This window comes from Oncorhynchus keta, unplaced genomic scaffold, assembly GCF_023373465.1.
Source record: "Oncorhynchus keta strain PuntledgeMale-10-30-2019 unplaced genomic scaffold, Oket_V2 Un_scaffold_5444_pilon_pilon, whole genome shotgun sequence".
Classification (NCBI taxonomy): domain Eukaryota; kingdom Metazoa; phylum Chordata; class Actinopteri; order Salmoniformes; family Salmonidae; genus Oncorhynchus; species Oncorhynchus keta.
In genome coordinates, this window is record NW_026290960.1 from 1,106,827 (window position 1) to 1,129,774 (window position 22,948).

Consider the following 22,948-nt stretch of genomic DNA (forward strand, 5'->3'; position numbering starts at 1 on the left):
AAGGATAGCCCATGCAGAAGGATAGCCCATGCAGAAGGATAGCCCATGCAGAAGGATAGCCCCTGCAGAAGGATAGCCCATGCAGAAGGATAGCCCATGCAGAAGGATAGCCCATGCAGAAGGATAGCCCATGCAGAAGGATAGCCCATGCAGAAGGATAGCCCATAGAGGGTGTTCTCTATTGGTTAGCTTCTCAAATGGCACCATATTTACAATATAGTGCAAAACTTTTGACCAGGGCCCATAAGCCAAGGATACGCACCTTGATCCGCTGGGTAGAACCAATTAAATGACTACCTTTTTTTGACACACCCAGCCTGAACAGGACCTGTGAGTAATTTCACTCTGACTCTGAGATTCAAAAGGGGCATTGAAAATGTCCTCTACTGATTAGTGTTAAAGTATTCTCAGCCTTGGAACGTCAGGGCTAGTGCGAAAATGAGCACTGTCTGGTGGACCCCCAGGAGAGTGGTAGGAAAGGTTAGAGTTGATTACTGGGTGGGTTTCATTTGAGCCCAGGGCCACAGGGGACAATGAAGTTACAGATTGCATCTTTATGTGGGAATACAATAGAATGAAGTAGAACTCTAGTGATTTATAGGATCTCTGTGGGCCATACGGTACATTACTCTGTCATTCCATTTGAGACGGGAAATTTCTTCTGGCAATAGATACTGTATATAGAGGCTACAGCATATAGGATTATATCACTGAATGAATGTATCAGATCACTAAACAACAACAAAAAAACACTTTGAACAATGTCTTGGAAATAAAGGAGACGGTTGTTTTGTACAATTTCTCACTAAATATATTTACATGACATACAATTCGCCATCAGTGCAATACATAGGAATGTTGCATATTTACCCAATGTTAGACTCTTTCCTTTATGAAGAAAAATAAACCAAATGGCAGAAGCTGAATTCAACTCATGTGTAAAGTAACATTTTGTGACTCTCAAAGCTTCACACAAACTCAAAAAAATAGTTCTAGAACCGCCCATCAACAACCAGATGTTTAGCATTGTAAAACTAAATAGTTCACATGTACATATATATTTTTCATACATGTAATGGATAGCTTTTGTACAAACATTTTTATATAACTTTGGCAGTTTCTCAGGAACAAAGTTATCTTAATAAATATGAAACAACAATATCAAACCGTCAGCAATGTTATCTAGGCTTGCCTTCCAAAGCTCGTGTTCACAGTGGTCGTACAGAAAGGCTGGAAGCCGATGGCCGAACGGAAAGATTACAGGCAAAAAGAAATAGAGAAAATAGGATCCACCCTTTCTGTGTAGACTGACAGCACTGGAGGCTTTTCGTTGTTGTCATGGTTATAAAATTACAAACACCTATGAAGGTTTACATAGCAGTCATCGCCGTTAAAAAAAATGGTCTCTTTTCAGGTTTCGGCTTAAATACAAAGAGTTTTAGGGCCAGGGTACATGGACCCCAACCCTGTGGTCACTGTGAGATGGTGGAAGAGACATGGTTGTAAACGGGACATGCACAACAAGTGCTGTGTGAGGGGACGAGTAACAAAACGAGGGTGCAAATGGACTATTTTTAATGATTAAAACACCACCGTTTTTTTGAGAGAATGATTTTACACTGAACCAAATAATCAAGCAAATTTTTCATCAAACATTAAGTATCACCATAATTCATCACTATTATCTTTTGTTGTTTGTTTTGTTGTTGTACTATGTTTCCTCTGGTTTGGCACTTTATTGGAACAAATATAAATGTTTTACAAAAAGGTATTTCATGTCTCGTTAACATAACTCGTAGAATATAGTACTTAATATTGAGCATACGGTAAGTAAACACTGGTACATACTGTAGTTTAAAATGAACATTCCAACAGATGTTTTACGCACATGCACAAAAACAGACAACACAACTCCTCAACTGCCTTCCTTCCTTCCCAGTGTCTCCCTCCCACTCTTCCCCTCCTCTCTTCCCTTCCATGCAGTCATCCATTCATTCCATCCCTTCCTCCCTCACATCTCCATACTAGGAGGCCACCTCCTCTCTTCCCTTCCATGCAATCATCCATTCATTCCATCCCTTCCTCCCTCACATCTCCATACTAGGAGGCCACCTCCTCTCTTCCCTTCCATGCAATTATCCATTCATTCCATCCCTTCCTCCCTCACATCTCCATACTAGGAGGCCACCTCCTCTCTTCCCTTCCATGCAATCATCCATTCATTCCATCCCTTCCTCCCTCACATCTCCATACTAGGAGGCCACCTCCTCTCTTCCCTTCCATGCAGTCATCCATTCATTCCATCCCTTCCTCCCTCACATCTCCATACTAGGAGGCCACCTCCTCTCTTCCCTTCCATGCAGTCATCCATTCATTCCATCCCTTCCTCCCTCACATCTCCATACTAGGAGGCCACCTCCTCTCTTCCCTTCCATGCAGTCATCCATTCATTCCATCCCTTCCTCCCTCACATCTCCATACTAGGAGGCCACCTCCTCTCTTCCCTTCCATGCAATCATCCATTCATTCCATCCCTTCCTCCCTCACATCTCCATACTAGGAGGCCACCTCCTCTCTTCCCTTCCATGCAGTCATCCATTCATTCCATCCCTTCCTCCCTCACATCTCCATACTAGGAGGCCACCTCCTCTCTTCCCTTCCATGCAATCATCCATTCATTCCATCCCTTCCTCCCTCACATCTCCATACTAGGAGGCCACCTCCTCTCTTCCCTTCCATGCAGTCATCCATTCATTCCATCCCTTCCTCCCTCACATCTCCATACTAGGAGGCCACCTCCTCTCTTCCCTTCCATGCAGTCATCCATTCATTCCATCCCTTCCTCCCTCATCTCCATACTAGGAGGCCACCTCCTCTCTTCCCTTCCATGCAGTCATCCATTCATTCCATACTAGGAGGCCACCTCCTCTCTTCCCTTCCATGCAGTCATCCATTCATTCCATCCCTTCCTCCCTCACATCTCCATACTAGGAGGCCACCTCCTCTCTTCCCTTCCATGCAGTCATCCATTCATTCCATCCCTTCCTCCCTCACATCTCCATACTAGGAGGCCACCTCCTCTCTTCCCTTCCATGCAGTCATCCATTCATTCCATCCCTTCCTCCCTCACATCTCCATACTAGGAGGCCACCTCCTCTCTTCCCTTCCATGCAGTCATCCATTCATTCCATCCCTTCCTCCCTCACATCTCCATACTAGGAGGCCACCTCCTCTCTTCCCTTCCATGCAATCATCCATTCATTCCATCCCTTCCTCCCTCACATCTCCATACTAGGAGGCCACCTCCTCTCTTCCCTTCCATGCAGTCATCCATTCATTCCATCCCTTCCTCCCTCACATCTCCATACTAGGAGGCCACCTCCTCTCTTCCCTTCCATGCAATCATCCATTCATTCCATCCCTTCCTCCCTCACATCTCCATACTAGGAGGCCACCTCCTCTCTTCCCTTCCATGCAATCATCCATTCATTCCATCCCTTCCTCCCTCATTCCATCTCCATACTAGGAGGCCACCTCCTCTCTTCCCTTCCATGCAGTCATCCATTCATTCCATCCCTTCCTCCCTCACATCTCCATACTAGGAGGCCACCTCCTCTCTTCCCTTCCATGCAGTCATCCATTCATTCCATCCCTTCCTCCCTCACATCTCCATACTAGGAGGCCACCTCCTCTCTTCCCTTCCATGCAGTCATCCATTCATTCCATCCCTTCCTCCCTCACATCTCCATACTAGGAGGCCACCTCCTCTCTTCCCTTCCATGCAATCATCCATTCATTCCATCCCTTCCTCCCTCACATCTCCATACTAGGAGGCCACCTCCTCTCTTCCCTTCCATGCAATCATCCATTCATTCCATCCCTTCCTCCCTCACATCTCCATACTAGGAGGCCACCTCCTCTCTTCCCTTCCATGCAGTCATCCATTCATTCCATCCCTTCCTCCCTCACATCTCCATACTAGGAGGCCACCTCCTCTCTTCCCCTCCATGCAGTCATCCATTCATTCCATCCCTTCCTCCCTCACATCTCCATACTAGGAGGCCACCTCCTCTCTTCCCTTCCATGCAGTCATCCATTCATTCCATCCCTTCCTCCCTCACATCTCCATACTAGAGGCCACCTCCTCTCTTCCTTCCATGAGGCCACCTCCTCTCTTCCCTTCCATGCAATCATCCATTCATTCCATCCCTTCCTCCCTCACATCTCCATACTAGGAGGCCACCCCCTCTCTTCCCTTCCATGCAATCATCCATTCATTCCATCCCTTCCTCCCTCACATCTCCATACTAGGAGGCCACCTCCTCTCTTCCCTTCCATGCAGTCATCCATTCATTCCATCCCTTCCTCCCTCACATCTCCATACTAGGAGGCCACCTCCTCTCTTCCCTTCCATGCAGTCATCCATTCATTCCATCCCTTCCTCCCTCACATCTCCATACTAGGAGGCCACCTCCTCTGAAGAGCGTACGTCGGTCTTCAGACGACAAAACTCTTTGGACACTTCGTCGTTGGTCCTTTGAGAGAGTATCCTCATGATGGTGAGTCCGGTGTCGTCCATGGAGATGCTCTTCACCAGGGGGTAGCAGGCATAGCAGCTCCCCTGGTCGGCCAGGTCTCTGAGCTGGAGCACCGCCATGCCGATGATACGGTCCTCTCTGGCGAAGCAGTAGTCCTTCACTGAGACGTGCAGCTCGTAGCACTCTGGACTGTACTCATTGCTCAGAACACTGGGGAGGAAGAGAGACAACAACATGATCAATATCAGTCCCATTCCTCTACTATATTTGTAGTTTATTGAACAGGATAGATAGAACATCTTCATTAACAACAACAACACGCAGTCAGAGAAGTGAGGACATGTCTTGTTGTATGACTGATTGATTCATCGATTAGACAACGGAACTCAATCAGTCAGAGACCAGACACCTAAAAGTTAGTTGGATTAAACAAACACAAGCACAGGAACCATACACACACACACACACACACACACACACACACACACACACACACACACACACACACACACACACACACACACACACACACACACACACACACACACACACACACACACACACACACACACACACACACACACACACACAAACACACAGACACACAGACACAGAAACCACAACACACACACACACACACACACACACACACACACACACACACACACACACACACACACACACACACACACACACACACACACACACACACACACACACACACAGACACAGAAACCACACACACACACACACACACACACACACACACACACACACACACACACACACACACACACACACACACACACACACACACACACACACACACACACACACACACACACACACACACACACACACACACACAATGTGTTTTTATCTGTATTGTTGTCTATCAGGTGTTTTAAATGTGTTTGTATCTGTATTGTTGTCTATTAGATGTTTCAAATGTGTTTTTATCTGTATTGTTGTCTATTAGATGTTTCAAATGTGTTTTTATCTGTATTGTTGTCTATTAGATGTTTCAAATGTGTTTGTATCTGTATTGTTGTCTATTAGATGTTTCAAATGTGTTTTTATCTGTATTGTTGTCTATTAGATGTTTCAAATGTGTTTGTATCTGTATTGTTGTCTATTAGATGTTTCAAATGTGTTTTTATCTGTATTGTTGTCTATTAGATGTTTCAAATGTGTTTTTATCTGTATTGTTGTCTATTAGATGTTTCAAATGTGTTTGTATCTGTATTGTTGTCTATCAGATGTTTTAAATGTGTTTGTATCTGTATTGTTGTCTATCAAATGTTTTACATTTGTTTGTATCTGTATTGTTGTCTATCAGATGTTTTAAATGTGTTTGTATCTGTATTGTTGTCTATCAGATGTTTTAAATGTGTTTGTGTCTGTATTGTTGTCTATCAGGTGTTTTAAATGTGTTTTTATCTGTATTGTTGTCTATCAGATGTTTTAAATGTGTTTGTGTCTGTATTGTTGTCTATCAGATGTTTTAAATGTGTTTTTATCTGTATTGTTGTCTATCAGATGTTTTAAATGTGTTTGTATCTGTATTGTTGTCTATCAGATGTTTTAAATGTGTTTTTATCTGTATTGTTGTCTATCAGGTGTTTTAAATGTGTTTGTGTCTGTATTGTTGTCTATCAGATGTTTTAAATGTGTTTTTATCTGTATTGTTGTCTATCAGATGTTTTAAATGTGTTTGTATCTGTATTGTTGTCTATCAGATGTTTTAAATGTGTTTTTATCTGTATTGTTGTCTATCAGATGTTTTAAATGTGTTTGTATCTGTATTGTTGTCTATCAGATGTTTTAAATGTGTTTGTAGGACACTACTTTTGACCAGGGCATGGTACAAAACAGAAAACACCTGCTCTTTCTATGACATGGACTGACCAGGTGAAAACTATGATCCCTTATTGATGTCACCTGTTAAATCTACTTTGACCAGTGTAGATGAAGGGGGAAGAGACAGGTTAAAGAAGGATTTTTAAGCCTTATTGAGAGATGGCTTGTGTATGTGCCAATGGGCAAGACAACATAATTAAGTGCCTTTGAATTGGGTATGGTAGTAGGTGGCACTAGTTTGAGTGTGTCAAGAACTGCAACGCCGCTGGGTTTTTCAACAGTGTTCCGGTGTGTATCAATAATCGTCCATCACTGTTAAGGGAATTTTTTATCAAGGATGACTAATTATGTATACATTTCAATCAGGACGGACTAATCCGAATACTATTATGTTACTGTATATGTACTAATCAGAATACTACATGTTTCTGTATATGTATGAATTTTCTTTCTTGATCCCAGTACTGAAAATAATGTGTGTGAACGTGGGCAAAAGTTAGAACAATGACTGTCTGTTCCTTGGTACAAATCTTCAGACTGCTATTTGAATGCTTATCTACTCGAAAAGGCCTTGAGTCATAAATTATATTAAATTGGTAGGGAGGCGAATGTGGGAAGGCTGGAGAGACAGCCTTTGTACTGGAACGGATATGGCACGGATTGGGGCTGGAACTAAGGACGTCATTTTCAGTTTATAACCGGTGGTAACCTGTATTGGTGCAGTACTCTCTTGATTAAAGGCTGATACTTAACTTTTAAGACCGGGCTCTGTCCATTCCTATAAAATAAGGGTCTTACAAATTCTTATGAATTGACAGAGTGTTTAATTTGAATTGGGAATTAAAACAGAGGAATTCAATTCCTTCAACAATCACCCATAGGATATCAAGCCAAATGTGGGAAGCATTGGAGTCAACATGGGCCAGCATCCCTGTGGAACCCTGTCGACACCTTGCAGAGACCATAACCCGACAAATTGAGGCTGTTCTGAGGGCAAAAGCGATGTAACTCAATATTAGGAAGGTGTTCCTAATGTTTAATACACTAGGTGTAAAGTAAATAGGATGCTTTTGGGACACAGGCTCTACATTGTGCTTTAAATGCAGCTGGCTCAGTATCAGACAGACAGTGGTACAGCTGCATAGATAGATCATTCAACCTATCTCAGCCCTCCCTCTATTCTCACTATTCAAATAACTGAAATGTCTCTTTTTTTCATTTTTAAAAGCACTTCATGATCTCATTACTTTCTGCTATCATGCTGGATAAAAGCGTTTCCAGTTTCATTTGTAACATTTTCCAAACGTTTTGACAGTGAGCACTGCAGGTGTCTACATTCCCACTATGTAGCAAATACTATACTACTGGAGGAGCAACACTCCTGGCACAACCAAGACACACATTACTGAAGCCAAAACACAGGATTAGGTTGTTTGCTTAGACAATAAAGCAGACTTACTATCAGAATGTTTAATTGTACATCAGACTTACTTCAGACAATGAAGCAGACTTACTTTAGACAATAAACCAGACTTACTACCAGAATGTTTATTGCACATCAGACTTACTTTAGACAATAAAGCAGACTTACTTTCGACAATAAACCAGACTTACTTTAGACAATAAACCAGACTTGCTTTAGACAATAAACCAGACTTACTTTAGACAATAAAACAGACTTACTTTAGACAATAAACCAGGCTTACTTTAGACAATAAACCAGACTTACTTTGGACAATAAACCAGACTTACTTTGGACAATAAACCAGACTTACTTTGGACAATAAACCAGACTTACTTTGGACAATAAACCAGACTTACTTTGGACAATAAACCAGACTTACTTTAGACAATAAACCAGACTTACTTTAGACAATTAATCAGACTTACTTTGGACAATAAACCAGACTTACTTTGGACAATAAACCAGACTTACTTTGGACAATAAACCAGACTTACTTTGGACAATAAACCAGACTTACTTTAGACAATTAATCAGACTTACTTTGGACAATAAACCAGACTTACTTTGGACAATAAACCAGACTTACTTTGGACAATAAACCAGACTTACTTTGGACAATAAACCAGACTTACTTTGGACAATAAACCAGACTTACTTTGGACAATAAACCAGACTTACTTTAGACAATTAATCAGACTTACTTTGGACAATAAACCAGACTTACTTTGGACAATAAACCAGACTTACTTTAGACAATTAATCAGACTTACTTTGGACAATAAACCAGACTTAATTTAGACAATAAACCAGACTTACTTTGGACAATAAACCAGACTTACTTTAGACAATAAAGCAGACTTACTATTGGAATGTTTCGTTGTACTTTGGTGACCAATTGTTGTTCTTGGTCTTGGTGGTGAACTTGCGTTTCTTGTCGGCGAGGTGCGGCCCGACCGCATTCACCTCCACGAACGGTCGGAACATGGCATTGGTCTGCCAGTTTAGGTTGTTGACCCCCACCACTGGAAAGAAACGACAGAGACATATCAATGAATAAAAAAATATGTCAATCAATCAGTCGATCAGTCAATCAATCAGTCAATCAAATCATCCATCCATGCACACATCGATCCACCCACTCACCCACAAAAAAATATGTCAATCAATCAGTCGATCAGTCAATCAATCAATCAGTCAGTGTTCTGTAAAATAAGGTTTAAACCGCTGGTCTCTGACTGACTAGTGTTCTGTAAAATAAGGTATAAACCGCTGGTCTCTGACTGACTAGTGTTCTGTAAAATAAGGTTTAAACCGCTGGTCTCTGTCTGACTAGTGTTCTGTAAAATAAGGTTTAAACCGCTGGTCTCTGACTGACTAGTGTTCTGTAAAATAAGGTTTAAACCGCTGGTCTCTGTCTGACTAGTGTTCTGTAAAATAAGGTTTAAACCGCTGGTCTCTGTCTGACTAGTGTTCTGTAAAATAAGGTTTAAACCGCTGGTCTCTGACTGACTAGTGTTCTGTAAAATAAGGTATAAACCGCTGGTCTCTGACTGACTAGTGTTCTGTAAAATAAGGTTTAAACCGCTGCTCTCTGACCGACTAGTGTTCTGTAAAATAAGGTTTAAACCGCTGGTCTCTGACTGACTAGTGTTCTGTAAAATAAGGTATAAACCGCTGGTCTCTGACTGACTAGTGTTCTGTAAAATAAGGTTTAAACCGCTGGTCTCTGTCTGACTAGTGTTCTGTAAAATAAGGTTTAAACCGCTGGTCTCTGACTGACTAGTGTTCTGTAAAATAAGGTTTAAACCGCTGGTCTCTGACTGACTAGTGTTCTGTAAAATAAGGTTTAAACCGCTGGTCTCTGTCTGACTAGTGTTCTGTAAAATAAGGTTTAAACCGCTGGTCTCTGACTGACTAGTGTTCTGTAAAATAAGGTTTAAACCGCTGGTCTCTGACTGACTAGTGTTCTGTAAAATAAGGTTTAAACCGCTGGTCTCTGACTGACTAGTGTTCTGTAAAATAAGGTTTAAACCGCTGGTCTCTGACTGACTAGTGTTCTGTAAAATAAGGTTTAAACCGCTGGTCTCTGACTGACTAGTGTTCTGTAAAATAAGGTTTAAAACCTGACTAGTGTTCTGGTCTCTGACTGACTAGTGTTCTGAATAGTGTTCTGTTCTGTAAAATAAGGTTTAAACCGCTGGTCTCTGACTGACTAGTGTTCTGTAAAATAAGGTTTAAACCGCTGGTCTCTGTCTGACTAGTGTTCTGTAAAATAAGGTTTAAACCGCTGGTCTCTGACTGACTAGTGTTCTGTAAAATAAGGTTTAAACCGCTGGTCTCTGTCTGACTAGTGTTCTGTAAAATAAGGTTTAAACCGCTGGTCTCTGTCTGACTAGTGTTCTGTAAAATAAGGTTTAAACCGCTGGTCTCTGTCTGACTAGTGTTCTGTAAAATAAGGTTTAAACCGCTGGTCTCTGACTGACTAGTGTTCTGTAAAATAAGGTTTAAACCGCTGGTCTCTGTCTGACTAGTGTTCTGTAAAATAAGGTTTAAACCGCTGGTCTCTGTCTGACTAGTGTTCTGTAAAATAAGGTTTAAACCGCTGGTCTCTGTCTGATTAGTGTTCTGTAAAATAAGGTATAAAACCGCTGGTCTCTGTCTGACTAGTGTTCTGTAAAATAAGGTATAAACCGCTGGTCTCTGTCTGACTAGTGTTCTGTAAAATAAGGTATAAACCGCTGGTCTCTGACTGACTAGTGTTCTGTAAAATAAGGTTTAAACCGCTGGTCTCTGTCTGACTAGTGTTCTGTAAAATAAGGTTTAAACCGCTGGTCTCTGTCTGACTAGTGTTCTGTAAAATAAGGTTTAAACCGCTGGTCTCTGTCTGACTAGTGTTCTGTAAAATAAGGTTTAAACCGCTGGTCTCTGTCTGACTAGTGTTCTGTAAAATAAGGTTTAAACCGCTGGTCTCTGTATCTGTCTGACTAGTGTTCTGTAAAATAAGGTTTAAACCGCTGGTCTCTGTCTGACTAGTGTTCTGTAAAATAAGGTTTAAACCGCTGGTCTCTGTATCTGTCTGACTAGTGTTCTGTAAAATAAGGTTTAAACCGCTGGTCTCTGTCTGACTAGTGTTCTGTAAAATAAGGTTTAAACCGCTGGTCTCTGTCTGACTAGTGTTCTGTAAAATAAGGTTTAAACCGCTGGTCTCTGTCTGACTAGTGTTCTGTAAAATAAGGTTTAAACCGCTGGTCTCTGTCTGACTAGTGTTCTGTAAAATAAGGTTTAAACCGCTGGTCTCTGTCTGACTAGTGTTCTGTAAAATAAGGTTCTGGTCTGACTAGTGTTCTGTAAAATAAGGTTTAAACCGCTGGGTCTGACTAGTGTTCTGTAAAATAAGGTTTAAACCGCTGGTCTCTGTCTGACTAGTGTTCTGTAAAATAAGGTTTAAACCGCTGGTCTCTGTCTGACTAGTGTTCTGTAAAATAAGGTTTAAACCGCTGGTCTCTGCTGGACTAGTGTTCTGTAAAATAAGGTTTAAACCGCTGGTCTCTGTCTGACTAGTGTTCTGTAAAATAAGGTTTAAACCGCTGGTCTCTGTCTGACTAGTGTTCTGTAAAATAAGGTTTAAACCGCTGGTCTCTGTCTGACTAGTGTTCTGTAAAATAAGGTTTAAACCGCTGGTCTCTGTCTGACTAGTGTTCTGTAAAATAAGGTTTAAACCGTTTAAACCGCTGGTCTCTGTCTGACTAGTGTTCTGTAAAATAAGGTTTAAACCGCTGGTCTCTGTCTGACTAGTGTTCTGTAAAATAAGGTTTAAACCGCTGGTCTCTGTCTGACTAGTGTTCTGTAAAATAAGGTTTAAACCGCTGGTCTCTGTCTGACTAGTGTTCTGTAAAATAAGGTTTAAACCGCTGGTCTCTGTCTGACTAGTGTTCTGTAAAATAAGGTTTAAACCGCTGGTCTCTGTATCTGTCTGACTAGTGTTCTGTAAAATAAGGTTTAAACCGCTGGTCTCTGTCTGACTAGTGTTCTGTAAAATAAGGTTTAAACCGCTGGTCTCTGTCTGACTAGTGTTCTGTAAAATAAGGTTTAAACCGCTGGTCTCTGTCTGACTAGTGTTCTGTAAAATAAGGTTTAAACCGCTGGTCTCTGTCTGACTAGTGTTCTGTAAAATAATGTTTAAACCGCTGGTCTCTCTGACTAGTGTTCTGTAAAATAAGGTCTGGTCTCTGTCTGACTAGTGTTCTGTAAAATAAGGTTTAAACCGCTGGTCTCTGTATCTGTCTGACTAGTGTTCTGTAAAATAAGGTTTAAACCGCTGGTCTCTGTCTGACTAGTGTTCTGTAAAATAAGGTTTAAACTGGTCTGGTCTCTGTCTGACTAGTGTTCTGTAAAATAAGGTTTAAACCGCTGGTCTCTGTCTGACTAGTGTTCTGTAAAATAAGGTTTAAACCGCTGGTCTCTGTCTGACTAGTGTTCTGTAAAATAAGGTTTAAACCGCTGGTCTCTGTCTGACTAGTGTTCTGTAAAATAAGGTTTAAACCGCTGGTCTCTGTCTGACTAGTGTTCTGTAAAATAAGGTTTAAACCGCTGGTCTCTGTCTGACTAGTGTTCTGTAAAATAAGGTTTAAACCGCTGGTCTCTGTCTGACTAGTGTTCTGTAAAATAAGGTTTAAACCGCTGGTCTCTGTCTGACTAGTGTTCTGTAAAATAAGGTTTAAACCGCTGGTCTCTGTCTGACTAGTGTTCTGTAAAATAAGGTTTAAACCGCTGGTCTCTGTCTGACTAGTGTTCTGTAAAATAAGGTTTAAACCGCTGGTCTCTGTCTGACTAGTGTTCTGTAAAATAAGGTTTAAACCGCTGGTCTCTGTCTGACTAGTGTTCTGTAAAATAAGGTTTAAACCGCTGGTCTCTGTCTGACTAGTGTTCTGTAAAATAAGGTTTAAACCGCTGGTCTCTGTCTGACTAGTGTTCTGTAAAATAAGGTTTAAACCGCTGGTCTCTGTCTGACTAGTGTTCTGTAAAATAAGGTTTAAACCGCTGGTCTCTGTCTGACTAGTGTTCTGTAAAATAAGGTTTAAACCGCTGGTCTCTGTCTGACTAGTGTTCTGTAAAATAAGGTTTAAACCGCTGGTCTCTGTCTGACTAGTGTTCTGTAAAATAAGGTTTAAACCGCTGCTCCCTGTCTCTGTCTGACTAGTGTTCTGTAAAATAAGGTTTAAACCGCTGGTCTCTGTCTGACTAGTGTTCTGTAAAATAAGGTTTAAACCGCTGGTCTCTGTCTGACTAGTGTTCTGTAAAATAAGGTTTAAACCGCTGGTCTCTGTCTGACTAGTAGTGTTCTGTAAAATAAGGTTTAAACCGCTGGTCTCTGTCTGACTAGTGTTCTGTAAAATAAGGTTTAAACCGCTGGTCTCTGTCTGACTAGTGTTCTGTAAAATAAGGTTTAAACCGCTGGTCTCTGTCTGACTAGTGTTCTGTAAAATAAGGTTTAAACCGCTGGTCTCTGTCTGACTAGTGTTCTGTAAAATAAGGTTTAAACCGCTGGTCTCTGTCTGACTAGTGTTCTGTAAAATAAGGTTTAAACCGCTGGTCTCTGACTGACTAGTGTTCTGTAAAATAAGGTTTAAACCTCTGGTCTCTGTCTGACTAGTGTTCTGTAAAATAAGGTTTAAACCGCTGGTCTCTGTCTGACTAGTGTTCTGTAAAATAAGGTTTAAACCGCTGGTCTCTGTCTGACTAGTGTTCTGTAAAATAAGGTTTAAACCGCTGGTCTCTGTATCTGTCTGACTAGTGTTCTGTAAAATAAGGTTTAAACCGCTGGTCTCTGTCTGACTAGTGTTCTGTAAAATAAGGTTTAAACCGCTGGTCTCTGTCTGACTAGTGTTCTGTAAAATAAGGTTTAAACCGCTGGTCTCTGTCTGACTAGTGTTCTGTAAAATAAGGTTTAAACCGCTGGTCTCTGTCTGACTAGTGTTCTGTAAAATAAGGTTTAAACCGCTGGTCTCTGTCTGACTAGTGTTCTGTAAAATAAGGTTTAAACCGCTGGTCTCTGTCTGACTAGTGTTCTGTAAAATAAGGTTTAAACCGCTGGTCTCTGTCTGACTAGTGTTCTGTAAAATAAGGTTTAAACCGCTGGTCTCTGTCTGACTAGTGTTCTGTAAAATAAGGTTTAAACCGCTGGTCTCTGTCTGACTAGTGTTCTGTAAAATAAGGTTTAAACCGCTGGTCTCTGTCTGACTAGTGTTCTGTAAAATAAGGTTTAAACCGCTGGTCTCTGTCTGACTAGTGTTCTGTAAAATAAGGTTTAAACCGCTGGTCTCTGTCTGACTAGTGTTCTGTAAAATAAGGTTTAAACCGCTGGTCTCTGTATCTGTCTGACTAGTGTTCTGTAAAATAAGGTTTAAACCGCTGGTCTCTGTATCTGTCTGACTAGTGTTCTGTAAAATAAGGTTTAAACCGCTGGTCTCTGTCTGACTAGTGTTCTGTAAAATAAGGTTTAAACCGCTGGTCTCTGTCTGACTAGTGTTCTGTAAAATAAGGTTTAAACCGCTGGTCTCTGTCTGACTAGTGTTCTGTAAAATAAGGTTTAAACCGCTGGTCTCTGTCTGACTAGTGTTCTGTAAAATAAGGTTTAAACCGCTGGTCTCTGTCTGACTAGTGTTCTGTAAAATAAGGTTTAAACCGCTGGTCTCTGTCTGACTAGTGTTCTGTAAAATAAGGTTTAAACCGCTGGTCTCTGTCTGACTAGTGTTCTGTAAAATAAGGTTTAAACCGCTGGTCTCTGTCTGACTAGTGTTCTGTAAAATAAGGTTTAAACCGCTGGTCTCTGTCTGACTAGTGTTCTGTAAAATAAGGTTTAAACCGCTGGTCTCTGTCTGACTAGTGTTCTGTAAAATAAGGTTTAAACCGCTGGTCTCTGTCTGACTAGTGTTCTGTAAAATAAGGTTTAAACCGCTGGTCTCTGTCTGACTAGTGTTCTGTAAAATAAGGTTTAAACCGCTGGTCTCTGTCTGACTAGTGTTCTGTAAAATAAGGTTTAAACCGCTGGTCTCTGTCTGACTAGTGTTCTGTAAAATAAGGTTTAAACCGCTGGTCTCTCTGTCTGACTAGTGTTCTGTAAAATAAGGTTTAAACCGCTGGTCTCTGTCTGACTAGTGTTCTGTAAAATAAGGTTTAAACCGCTGGTCTCTGTCTGACTAGTGTTCTGTAAAATAAGGTTTAAACCGCTGGTCTCTGTCTGACTAGTGTTCTGTAAAATAAGGTTTAAACCGCTGGTCTCTGTCTGACTAGTGTTCTGTAAAATAAGGTTTAAACCGCTGGTCTCTGTCTGACTAGTGTTCTGTAAAATAAGGTTTAAACCGCTGGTCTCTGTCTGACTAGTGTTCTGTAAAATAAGGTTTAAACCGCTGGTCTCTGTCTGACTAGTGTTCTGTAAAATAAGGTTTAAACCGCTGGTCTCTGTCTGACTAGTGTTCTGTAAAATAAGGTTTAAACCTGCTGGTCTCTGTCTGACTAGTGTTCTGTAAAATAAGGTTTAAACCGCTGGTCTCTGTCTGACTAGTGTTCTGTAAAATAAGGTTTAAACCGCTGGTCTCTGTCTGACTAGTGTTCTGTAAAATAAGGTTTAAACCTGGTCTGGTCTCTGTCTGACTAGTGTTCTGTAAAATAAGGTTTAAACCGCTGGTCTCTGTCTGACTAGTGTTCTGTAAAATAAGGTTTAAACCGCTGGTCTCTGTCTGACTAGTGTTCTGTAAAATAAGGTTTAAACCGCTGGTCTCTGTCTGACTAGTGTTCTGTAAAATAAGGTTTAAACCGCTGGTCTCTGTCTGACTAGTGTTCTGTAAAATAAGGTTTAAACCTGACTGGTCTCTGTCTGACTAGTGTTCTGTAAAATAAGGTTTAAACCTCTGGTCTCTGTCTGACTAGTGTTCTGTAAAATAAGGTTTAAACCGCTGGTCTCTGTCTGACTAGTGTTCTGTAAAATAAGGTTTAAACCGCTGGTCTCTGTCTGACTAGTGTTCTGACTAGTGTTCTGTAAAATAAGGTTTAAACCGCTGGTCTCTGTCTGACTAGTGTTCTGTAAAATAAGGTTTAAAGCTGGTCTCTGTCTGACTAGTGTTCTGTAAAATAAGGTTTAAACCGCTGGTCTCTGTATCTGTCTGACTAGTGTTCTGTAAAATAAGGTTTAAACCGCTGGTCTCTGTCTGACTAGTGTTCTGTAAAATAAGGTTTAAACCGCTGGTCTCTGTCTGACTAGTGTTCTGTAAAATAAGGTTTAAACCGCTGGTCTCTGTCTGACTAGTGTTCTGTAAAATAAGGTTTAAACCGCTGGTCTCTGTCTGACTAGTGTTCTGTAAAATAAGGTTTAAACCGCTGGTCTCTGTCTGACTAGTGTTCTGTAAAATAAGGTTTAAACCGCTGGTCTCTGTCTGACTAGTGTTCTGTAAAATAAGGTTTAAACCTCTGGTCTCTGTCTGACTAGTGTTCTGTAAAATAAGGTTTAAACCGCTGGTCTCTGTCTGACTAGTGTTCTGTAAAATAAGGTTTAAACCGCTGGTCTCTGTCTGACTAGTGTTCTGTAAAATAAGGTTTAAACCTGCTGGTCTCTGGTCTCTGTCTGACTAGTGTTCTGTAAAATAAGGTTTAAACCGCTGGTCTCTGTCTGACTAGTGTTCTGTAAAATAAGGTTTAAACCGCTGGTCTCTGTCTGACTAGTGTTCTGTAAAATAAGGTTTAAACCGCTGGTCTCTGTCTGACTAGTGTTCTGTAAAATAAGGTTTAAACCGCTGGTCTCTGTCTGACTAGTGTTCTGTAAAATAAGGTTTAAACCGCTGGTCTCTGTCTGACTAGTGTTCTGTAAAAAGGTTTAAACCGCTGGTCTCTGTCTGACTAGTGTTCTGTAAAATAAGGTTTAAACCGCTGGTCTCTGTCTGACTAGTGTTCTGTAAAATAAGGTTTAAACCTGTCTGGTGTTCTGTCTGACTAGTGTCTGACTAGTGTTCTGTAAAATAAGGTTTAAACCGCTGGTCTCTGTCTGACTAGTGTTCTGTAAAATAAGGTTTAAACCGCTGGTCTCTGTCTGACTAGTGTTCTGTAAAATAAGGTTTAAACCGCTGGTCTCTGTCTGACTAGTGTTCTGTAAAATAAGGTTTAAACCGCTGGTCTCTGTCTGACTAGTGTTCTGTAAAATAAGGTTTAAACCGCTGGTCTCTGTCTGACTAGTGTTCTGTAAAATAAGGTTTAAACCTCTGGTCTCTGTCTGACTAGTGTTCTGTAAAATAAGGTTTAAACCGCTGGTCTCTGTCTGACTAGTGTTCTGTAAAATAAGGTTTAAACCGCTGGTCTCTGTATCTGTCTGACTAGTGTTCTGTAAAATAAGGTTTAAACCGCTGGTCTCTGTCTGACTAGTGTTCTGTAAAATAAGGTTTAAACCGCTGGTCTCTGTCTGACTAGTGTTCTGTAAAATAAGGTTTAAACCGCTGGTCTCTGTCTCTGTCTGACTAGTGTTCTGTAAAATAAGGTTTAAACCGCTGGTCTCTGTCTGACTAGTGTTCTGTAAAATAAGGTTTAAACCGCTGGTCTCTGTCTGACTAGTGTTCTGTAAAATAAGGTTTAAACCGCTGGTCTCTGTCTGACTCTGTTCTGACTAGTGTTCTGTAAAATAAGGTTTAAACCGCTGGTCTCTGTCTGACTAGTGTTCTGTAAAATAAGGTTTAAACCGCTGGTCTCTGTCTGACTAGTGTTCTGTAAAATAAGGTTTAAACCGCTGGTCTCTGTCTGACTAGTGTTCTGTAAAATAAGGTTTAAACCGCTGGTCTCTGTCTGACTAGTGTTCTGTAAAATAAGGTTTAAACCGCTGGTCTCTGTCTGACTAGTGTTCTGTAAAATAAGGTTTAAACCTCTGGTCTCTGTCTGACTAGTGTTCTGTAAAATAAGGTTTAAACCGCTGGTCTCTGTCTGACTAGTGTTCTGTAAAATAAGGTTTAAACCGCTGGTCTCTGTCTGACTAGTGTTCTGTAAAATAAGGTTTAAACCGCTGGTCTCTGTCTGACTAGTGTTCTGTAAAATAAGGTTTAAACCGCTGGTCTCTGTCTGACTAGTGTTCTGTAAAATAAGGTTTAAACCGCTGGTCTCTGTCTGACTAGTGTTCTGTAAAATAAGGTTTAAACCGCTGGTCTCTGTCTGACTAGTGTTCTGTAAAATAAGGTTTAAACCTCTGGTCTCTGTCTGACTAGTGTTCTGTAAAATAAGGTTTAAACCTCTGGTCTCTGTCTGACTAGTGTTCTGTAAAATAAGGTTTAAACCGCTGGTCTCTGTCTGACTAGTGTTCTGTAAAATAAGGTTTAAACCGCTGGTCTCTGTCTGACTAGTGTTCTGTAAAATAAGGTTTAAACCGCTGGTCTCTGTCTGACTAGTGTTCTGTAAAATAAGGTTTAAACCGCTGGTCTCTGACTAGTGTTCTGTCTGACTAGTGTTCTGTAAAATAAGGTTTAAACCGCTGGTCTCTGTCTGACTAGTGTTCTGTAAAATAAGGTTTAAACCGCTGGTCTCTGTCTGACTAGTGTTCTGTAAAATAAGGTTTCTGGTCTCTGTCTGACTAGTGTTCTGTAAAATAAGGTTTAAACCGCTGGTCTCTGTCTGACTAGTGTTCTGTAAAATAAGGTTTAAACCGCTGGTCTCTGTCTGACTAGTGTTCTGTAAAATAAGGTTTAAACCGCTGGTCTCTGTCTGACTAGTGTTCTGTAAAATAAGGTTTAAACCGCTGGTCTCTGTCTGACTAGTGTTCTGTAAAATAAGGTTTAAACCGCTGGTCTCTGTCTGACTAGTGTTCTGTAAAATAAGGTTTAAACCGCTGGTCTCTGTCTGACTAGTGTTCTGTAAAATAAGGTTTAAACCGCTGGTCTCTGTCTGACTAGTGTTCTGTAAAATAAGGTTTAAACCGCTGGTCTCTGTCTCTGACTAGTGTTCTGTAAAATAAGGTTTAAACCGCTGGTCTCTGTCTGACTAGTGTTCTGTAAAATAAGGTTTAAACCGCTGGTCTCTGTCTGACTAGTGTTCTGTAAAATAAGGTTTAAACCGCTGGTCTCTGTCTGACTAGTGTTCTGTAAAATAAGGTTTAAACCTAGTGTTCTGGTCTCTGTCTGACTAGTGTTCTGTAAAATAAGGTTTAAACCGCTGGTCTCTGTCTGACTAGTGTTCTGTAAAATAAGGTTTAAACCGCTGGTCTCTGTCTGACTAGTGTTCTGTAAAATAAGGTTTAAACCGCTGGTCTCTGTCTGACTAGTGTTCTGTAAAATAAGGTTTAAACCGCTGGTCTCTGTCTGACTAGTGTTCTGTAAAATAAGGTCTGACTAGTGTTCTGTAAAATAAGGTTTAAACCGCTGGTCTCTGTCTGACTAGTGTTCTGTAAAATAAGGTTTAAACCGCTGGTCTCTGTCTGACTAGTGTTCTGTAAAATAAGGTTTAAACCGCTGGTCTCTGTCTGACTAGTGTTCTGTAAAATAAGGTTTAAACCGCTGGTCTCTGTCTGACTAGTGTTCTGTAAAATAAGGTTTAAACCGCTGGTCTCTGTCTGACTAGTGTTCTGTAAAATAAGGTTTAAACCGGTCTGGTCTCTGTCTGACTAGTGTTCTGTAAAATAAGGTTTAAACCGCTGGTCTCTGTCTGACTAGTGTTCTGTAAAATAAGGTTTAAACCGCTGGTCTCTGTCTGACTAGTGTTCTGTAAAATAAGGTTTAAACCGCTGGTCTCTGTCTGACTAGTGTTCTGTAAAATAAGGTTTAAACCGCTGGTCTCTGTCTGACTAGTGTTCTGTAAAATAAGGTTTAAACCTCTGGTCTCTGTCTGACTAGTGTTCTGTAAAATAAGGTTTAAACTGACTAGTGTTCTGTAAAATAAGGTAAACCGCTGGTACTCTGTCTGACTAGTGTTCTGTAAAATAAGGTTTAAACCGCTGGTCTCTGTCTGACTAGTGTTCTGTAAAATAAGGTTTAAACCTCTGGTCTCTGTCTGACTAGTGTTCTGTAAAATAAGGTTTAAACCGCTGGTCTCTGTCTGACTAGTGTTCTGTAAAATAAGGTTTAAACCGCTGGTCTCTGTCTGACTAGTGTTCTGTAAAATAAGGTTTAAACCGCTGGTCTCTGTCTGACTAGTGTTCTGTAAAATAAGGTTTAAACCGCTGGTCTCTGTCTGACTAGTGTTCTGTAAAATAAGGTTTAAACCGCTGGTCTCTGTCTGACTAGTGTTCTGTAAAATAAGGTTTAAACCGCTGGTCTCTGTCTGACTAGTGTTCTGTAAAATAAGGTTTAAACCGCTGGTCTCTGTCTGACTAGTGTTCTGTAAAATAAGGTTTAAACCGCTGGTCTCTGTCTGACTAGTGTTCTGTAAAATAAGGTTTAAACCGCTGGTCTCTGTCTGACTAGTGTTCTGTAAAATAAGGTTTAAACCGCTGGTCTCTGTCTGACTAGTGTTCTGTAAAATAAGGTTTAAACCGCTGGTCTCTGTCTGACTAGTGTTCTGTAAAATAAGGTTTAAACCGCTGGTCTCTGTCTGACTAGTGTTCTGTAAAATAAGGTTTAAACCGCTGGTCTCTGTCTGACTAGTGTTCTGTAAAATAAGGTTTAAACCGCTGGTCTCTGTCTGACTAGTGTTCTGTAAAATAAGGTTTAAACCGCTGGTCTCTGACTGACTAGTGTTCTGTAAAATAAGGTTTAAACCTCTGGTCTCTGTCTGACTAGTGTTCTTAAAATAAGGTTTAAACCGCTGGTCTCTGTCTGACTAGTGTTCTGTAAAATAAGGTTTAAACCTCTGGTCTCTGTCTGACTAGTGTTCTGTAAAATAAGGTTTAAACCGCTGGTCTCTGTATCTGACTGACTAGTGTTCTGTAAAATAAGGTTTAAACCGCTGGTAAAATAAGGTTTCTCTGTCTGACTAGTGTTCTGTAAAATAAGGTTTAAACCTCTGGTCTCTGTCTGACTAGTGTTCTGTAAAATAAGGTTTAAACCGCTGGTCTCTGTCTGACTAGTGTTCTGTAAAATAAGGTTTAAACCGCTGGTCTCTGTCTGACTAGTGTTCTGTAAAATAAGGTTTAAACCGCTGGTCTCTGTCTGACTAGTGTTCTGTAAAATAAGGTTTAAACCGCTGGTCTCTGTCTGACTAGTGTTCTGTAAAATAAGGTTTAAACCGCTGGTCTCTGTCTGACTAGTGTTCTGTAAAATAAGGTTTAAACCGCTGGTCTCTGTCTGACTAGTGTTCTGTAAAATAAGGTTTAAACCGCTGGTCTCTGTCTGACTAGTGTTCTGTAAAATAAGGTTTAAACCGCTGGTCTCTGTCTGACTAGTGTTCTGTAAAATAAGGTTTAAACCGCTGGTCTCTGTCTGACTAGTGTTCTGTAAAATAAGGTTTAAACCGCTGGTCTCTTCTGACTAGTGTTCTGTAAAATAAGGTTTAAACCTCTGGTCTCTGTCTGACTAGTGTTCTGTAAAATAAGGTTTAAACCGCTGGTCTCTGTATCTCTGACTAGTGTCTCTGTTTAAAATGTCTGACTAGTGTTCTGTAAAATAAGGTTTAAACCGCTGGTCTCTGTCTGACTAGTGTTCTGTAAAATAAGGTTTAAACCGCTGGTCTCTGTCTGACTAGTGTTCTGTAAAATAAGGTTTAAACCGCTGGTCTCTGTCTGACTAGTGTTCTGTAAAATAAGGTTTAAAGTGTCTGACTAGTGTTCTGTAAAATAAGGTTTAAACCGCTGGTCTCTGTCTGACTAGTGTTCTGTAAAATAAGGTTTAAACCGCTGGTCTCTGTCTCTGTCTGACTAGTGTTCTGTAAAATAAGGTTTAAACCGCTGGGTCTCTGTCTGACTAGTGTTCTGTAAAATAAGGTTTAAACCGCTGGTCTCTGTCTGACTAGTGTTCTGTAAAATAAGGTTTAAACCGCTGGTCTCTGTCTGACTAGTGTTCTGTAAAATAAGGTTTAAACTGGTCTCTGGTCTCTGTCTGACTAGTGTTCTGTAAAATAAGGTTTAAACCGCTGGTCTCTGTCTGACTAGTGTTTAAACCTGGCTGGTCTCTGTCTGACTAGTGTTCTGTAAAATAAGGTTTAAACCGCTGGTCTCTGTCTGACTAGTGTTCTGTAAAATAAGGTTTAAACCGCTGGTCTCTGTCTGACTAGTGTTCTGTAAAATAAGGTTTAAACCGCTGGTCTCTGTCTGACTAGTGTTCTGTAAAATAAGGTTTAAACCGCTGGTCTGGTCTCTGTCTGACTAGTGTTCTGTAAAATAAGGTTTAAACCTCTGGTCTCTGTCTGACTAGTGTTCTGTAAAATAAGGTTTAAACCTCTGGTCTCTGTCTGACTAGTGTTCTGTAAAATAAGGTTTAAACCGCTGGTCTCTGTCTGACTAGTGTTCTGTAAAATAAGGTTTAAACCTCTGGTCTCTGTCTGACTAGTGTTCTGTAAAATAAGGTTTAAACCGCTGGTCTCTGTCTGACTAGTGTTCTGTAAAATAAGGTTTAAACCGCTGGTCTCTGTCTGACTAGTGTTCTGTAAAATAAGGTTTAAACCGCTGGTCTCTGTCTGACTAGTGTTCTGTAAAATAAGGTTTAAACCGCTGGTCTCTGTCTGACTAGTGTTCTGTAAAATAAGGTTTAAACCGCTGGTCTCTGTCTGACTAGTGTTCTGTAAAATAAGGTTTAAACCGCTGGTCTCTGTCTGACTAGTGTTCTGTAAAATAAGGTTTAAACCGCTGGTCTCTGTCTGACTAGTGTTCTGTAAAATAAGGTTTAAACCGCTGGTCTCTGTCTGACTAGTGTTCTGTAAAATAAGGTTTAAACCGCTGGTCTCTGTATCTGTCTGACTAGTGTTCTGTAAAATAAGGTTTAAACCGCTGGTCTCTGTCTGACTAGTGTTCTGTAAAATAAGGTTTAAACCGCTGGTCTCTGTCTGACTAGTGTTCTGTAAAATAAGGTTTAAACCTCTGGTCTCTGTCTGACTAGTGTTCTGTAAAATAAGGTTTAAACCTCTGGTCTCTGTCTGACTAGTGTTCTGTAAAATAAGGTTTAAACCTCTGGTCTCTGTCTGACTAGTGTTC

At 40.7% G+C, this 22,948-nt stretch overlaps 1 protein-coding gene across 50 annotated transcripts in view; it reads right to left on the reverse strand.

Annotated features, from left to right (window-relative positions):
- Nucleotides 1-791: 791 nt before the first annotated feature.
- LOC118378325 (protein unc-13 homolog C-like) overlaps nt 792-22,948 on the reverse strand; it is a 290,696-nt gene continuing 268,539 nt past the window's right edge. The window contains exons 32-38 of one of the 50 annotated variants that reach the window (XM_052516687.1): nt 8,726-8,885; nt 4,320-4,748; nt 3,915-3,990; nt 3,535-3,762; nt 2,924-3,455; nt 2,189-2,796; nt 792-2,112 (exon numbers count right to left, since the gene is read on the reverse strand). In XM_052516687.1, the coding sequence (XP_052372647.1) occupies nt 4,460-4,748; nt 8,726-8,885 (449 nt within the window). In that variant the 3' untranslated portion in view covers nt 792-2,112; nt 2,189-2,796; nt 2,924-3,455; ... (1 more) ...; nt 3,915-3,990; nt 4,320-4,459. Of the gene's footprint in view, nt 2,113-2,188; nt 2,797-2,923; nt 3,456-3,534; nt 3,991-4,319; nt 4,749-8,725; nt 8,886-22,948 lie in introns of all 50 variants that reach the window. The other 49 variants (XM_052516709.1, XM_052516701.1, XM_052516695.1 and 46 more) reach the window with 49 other exon arrangements.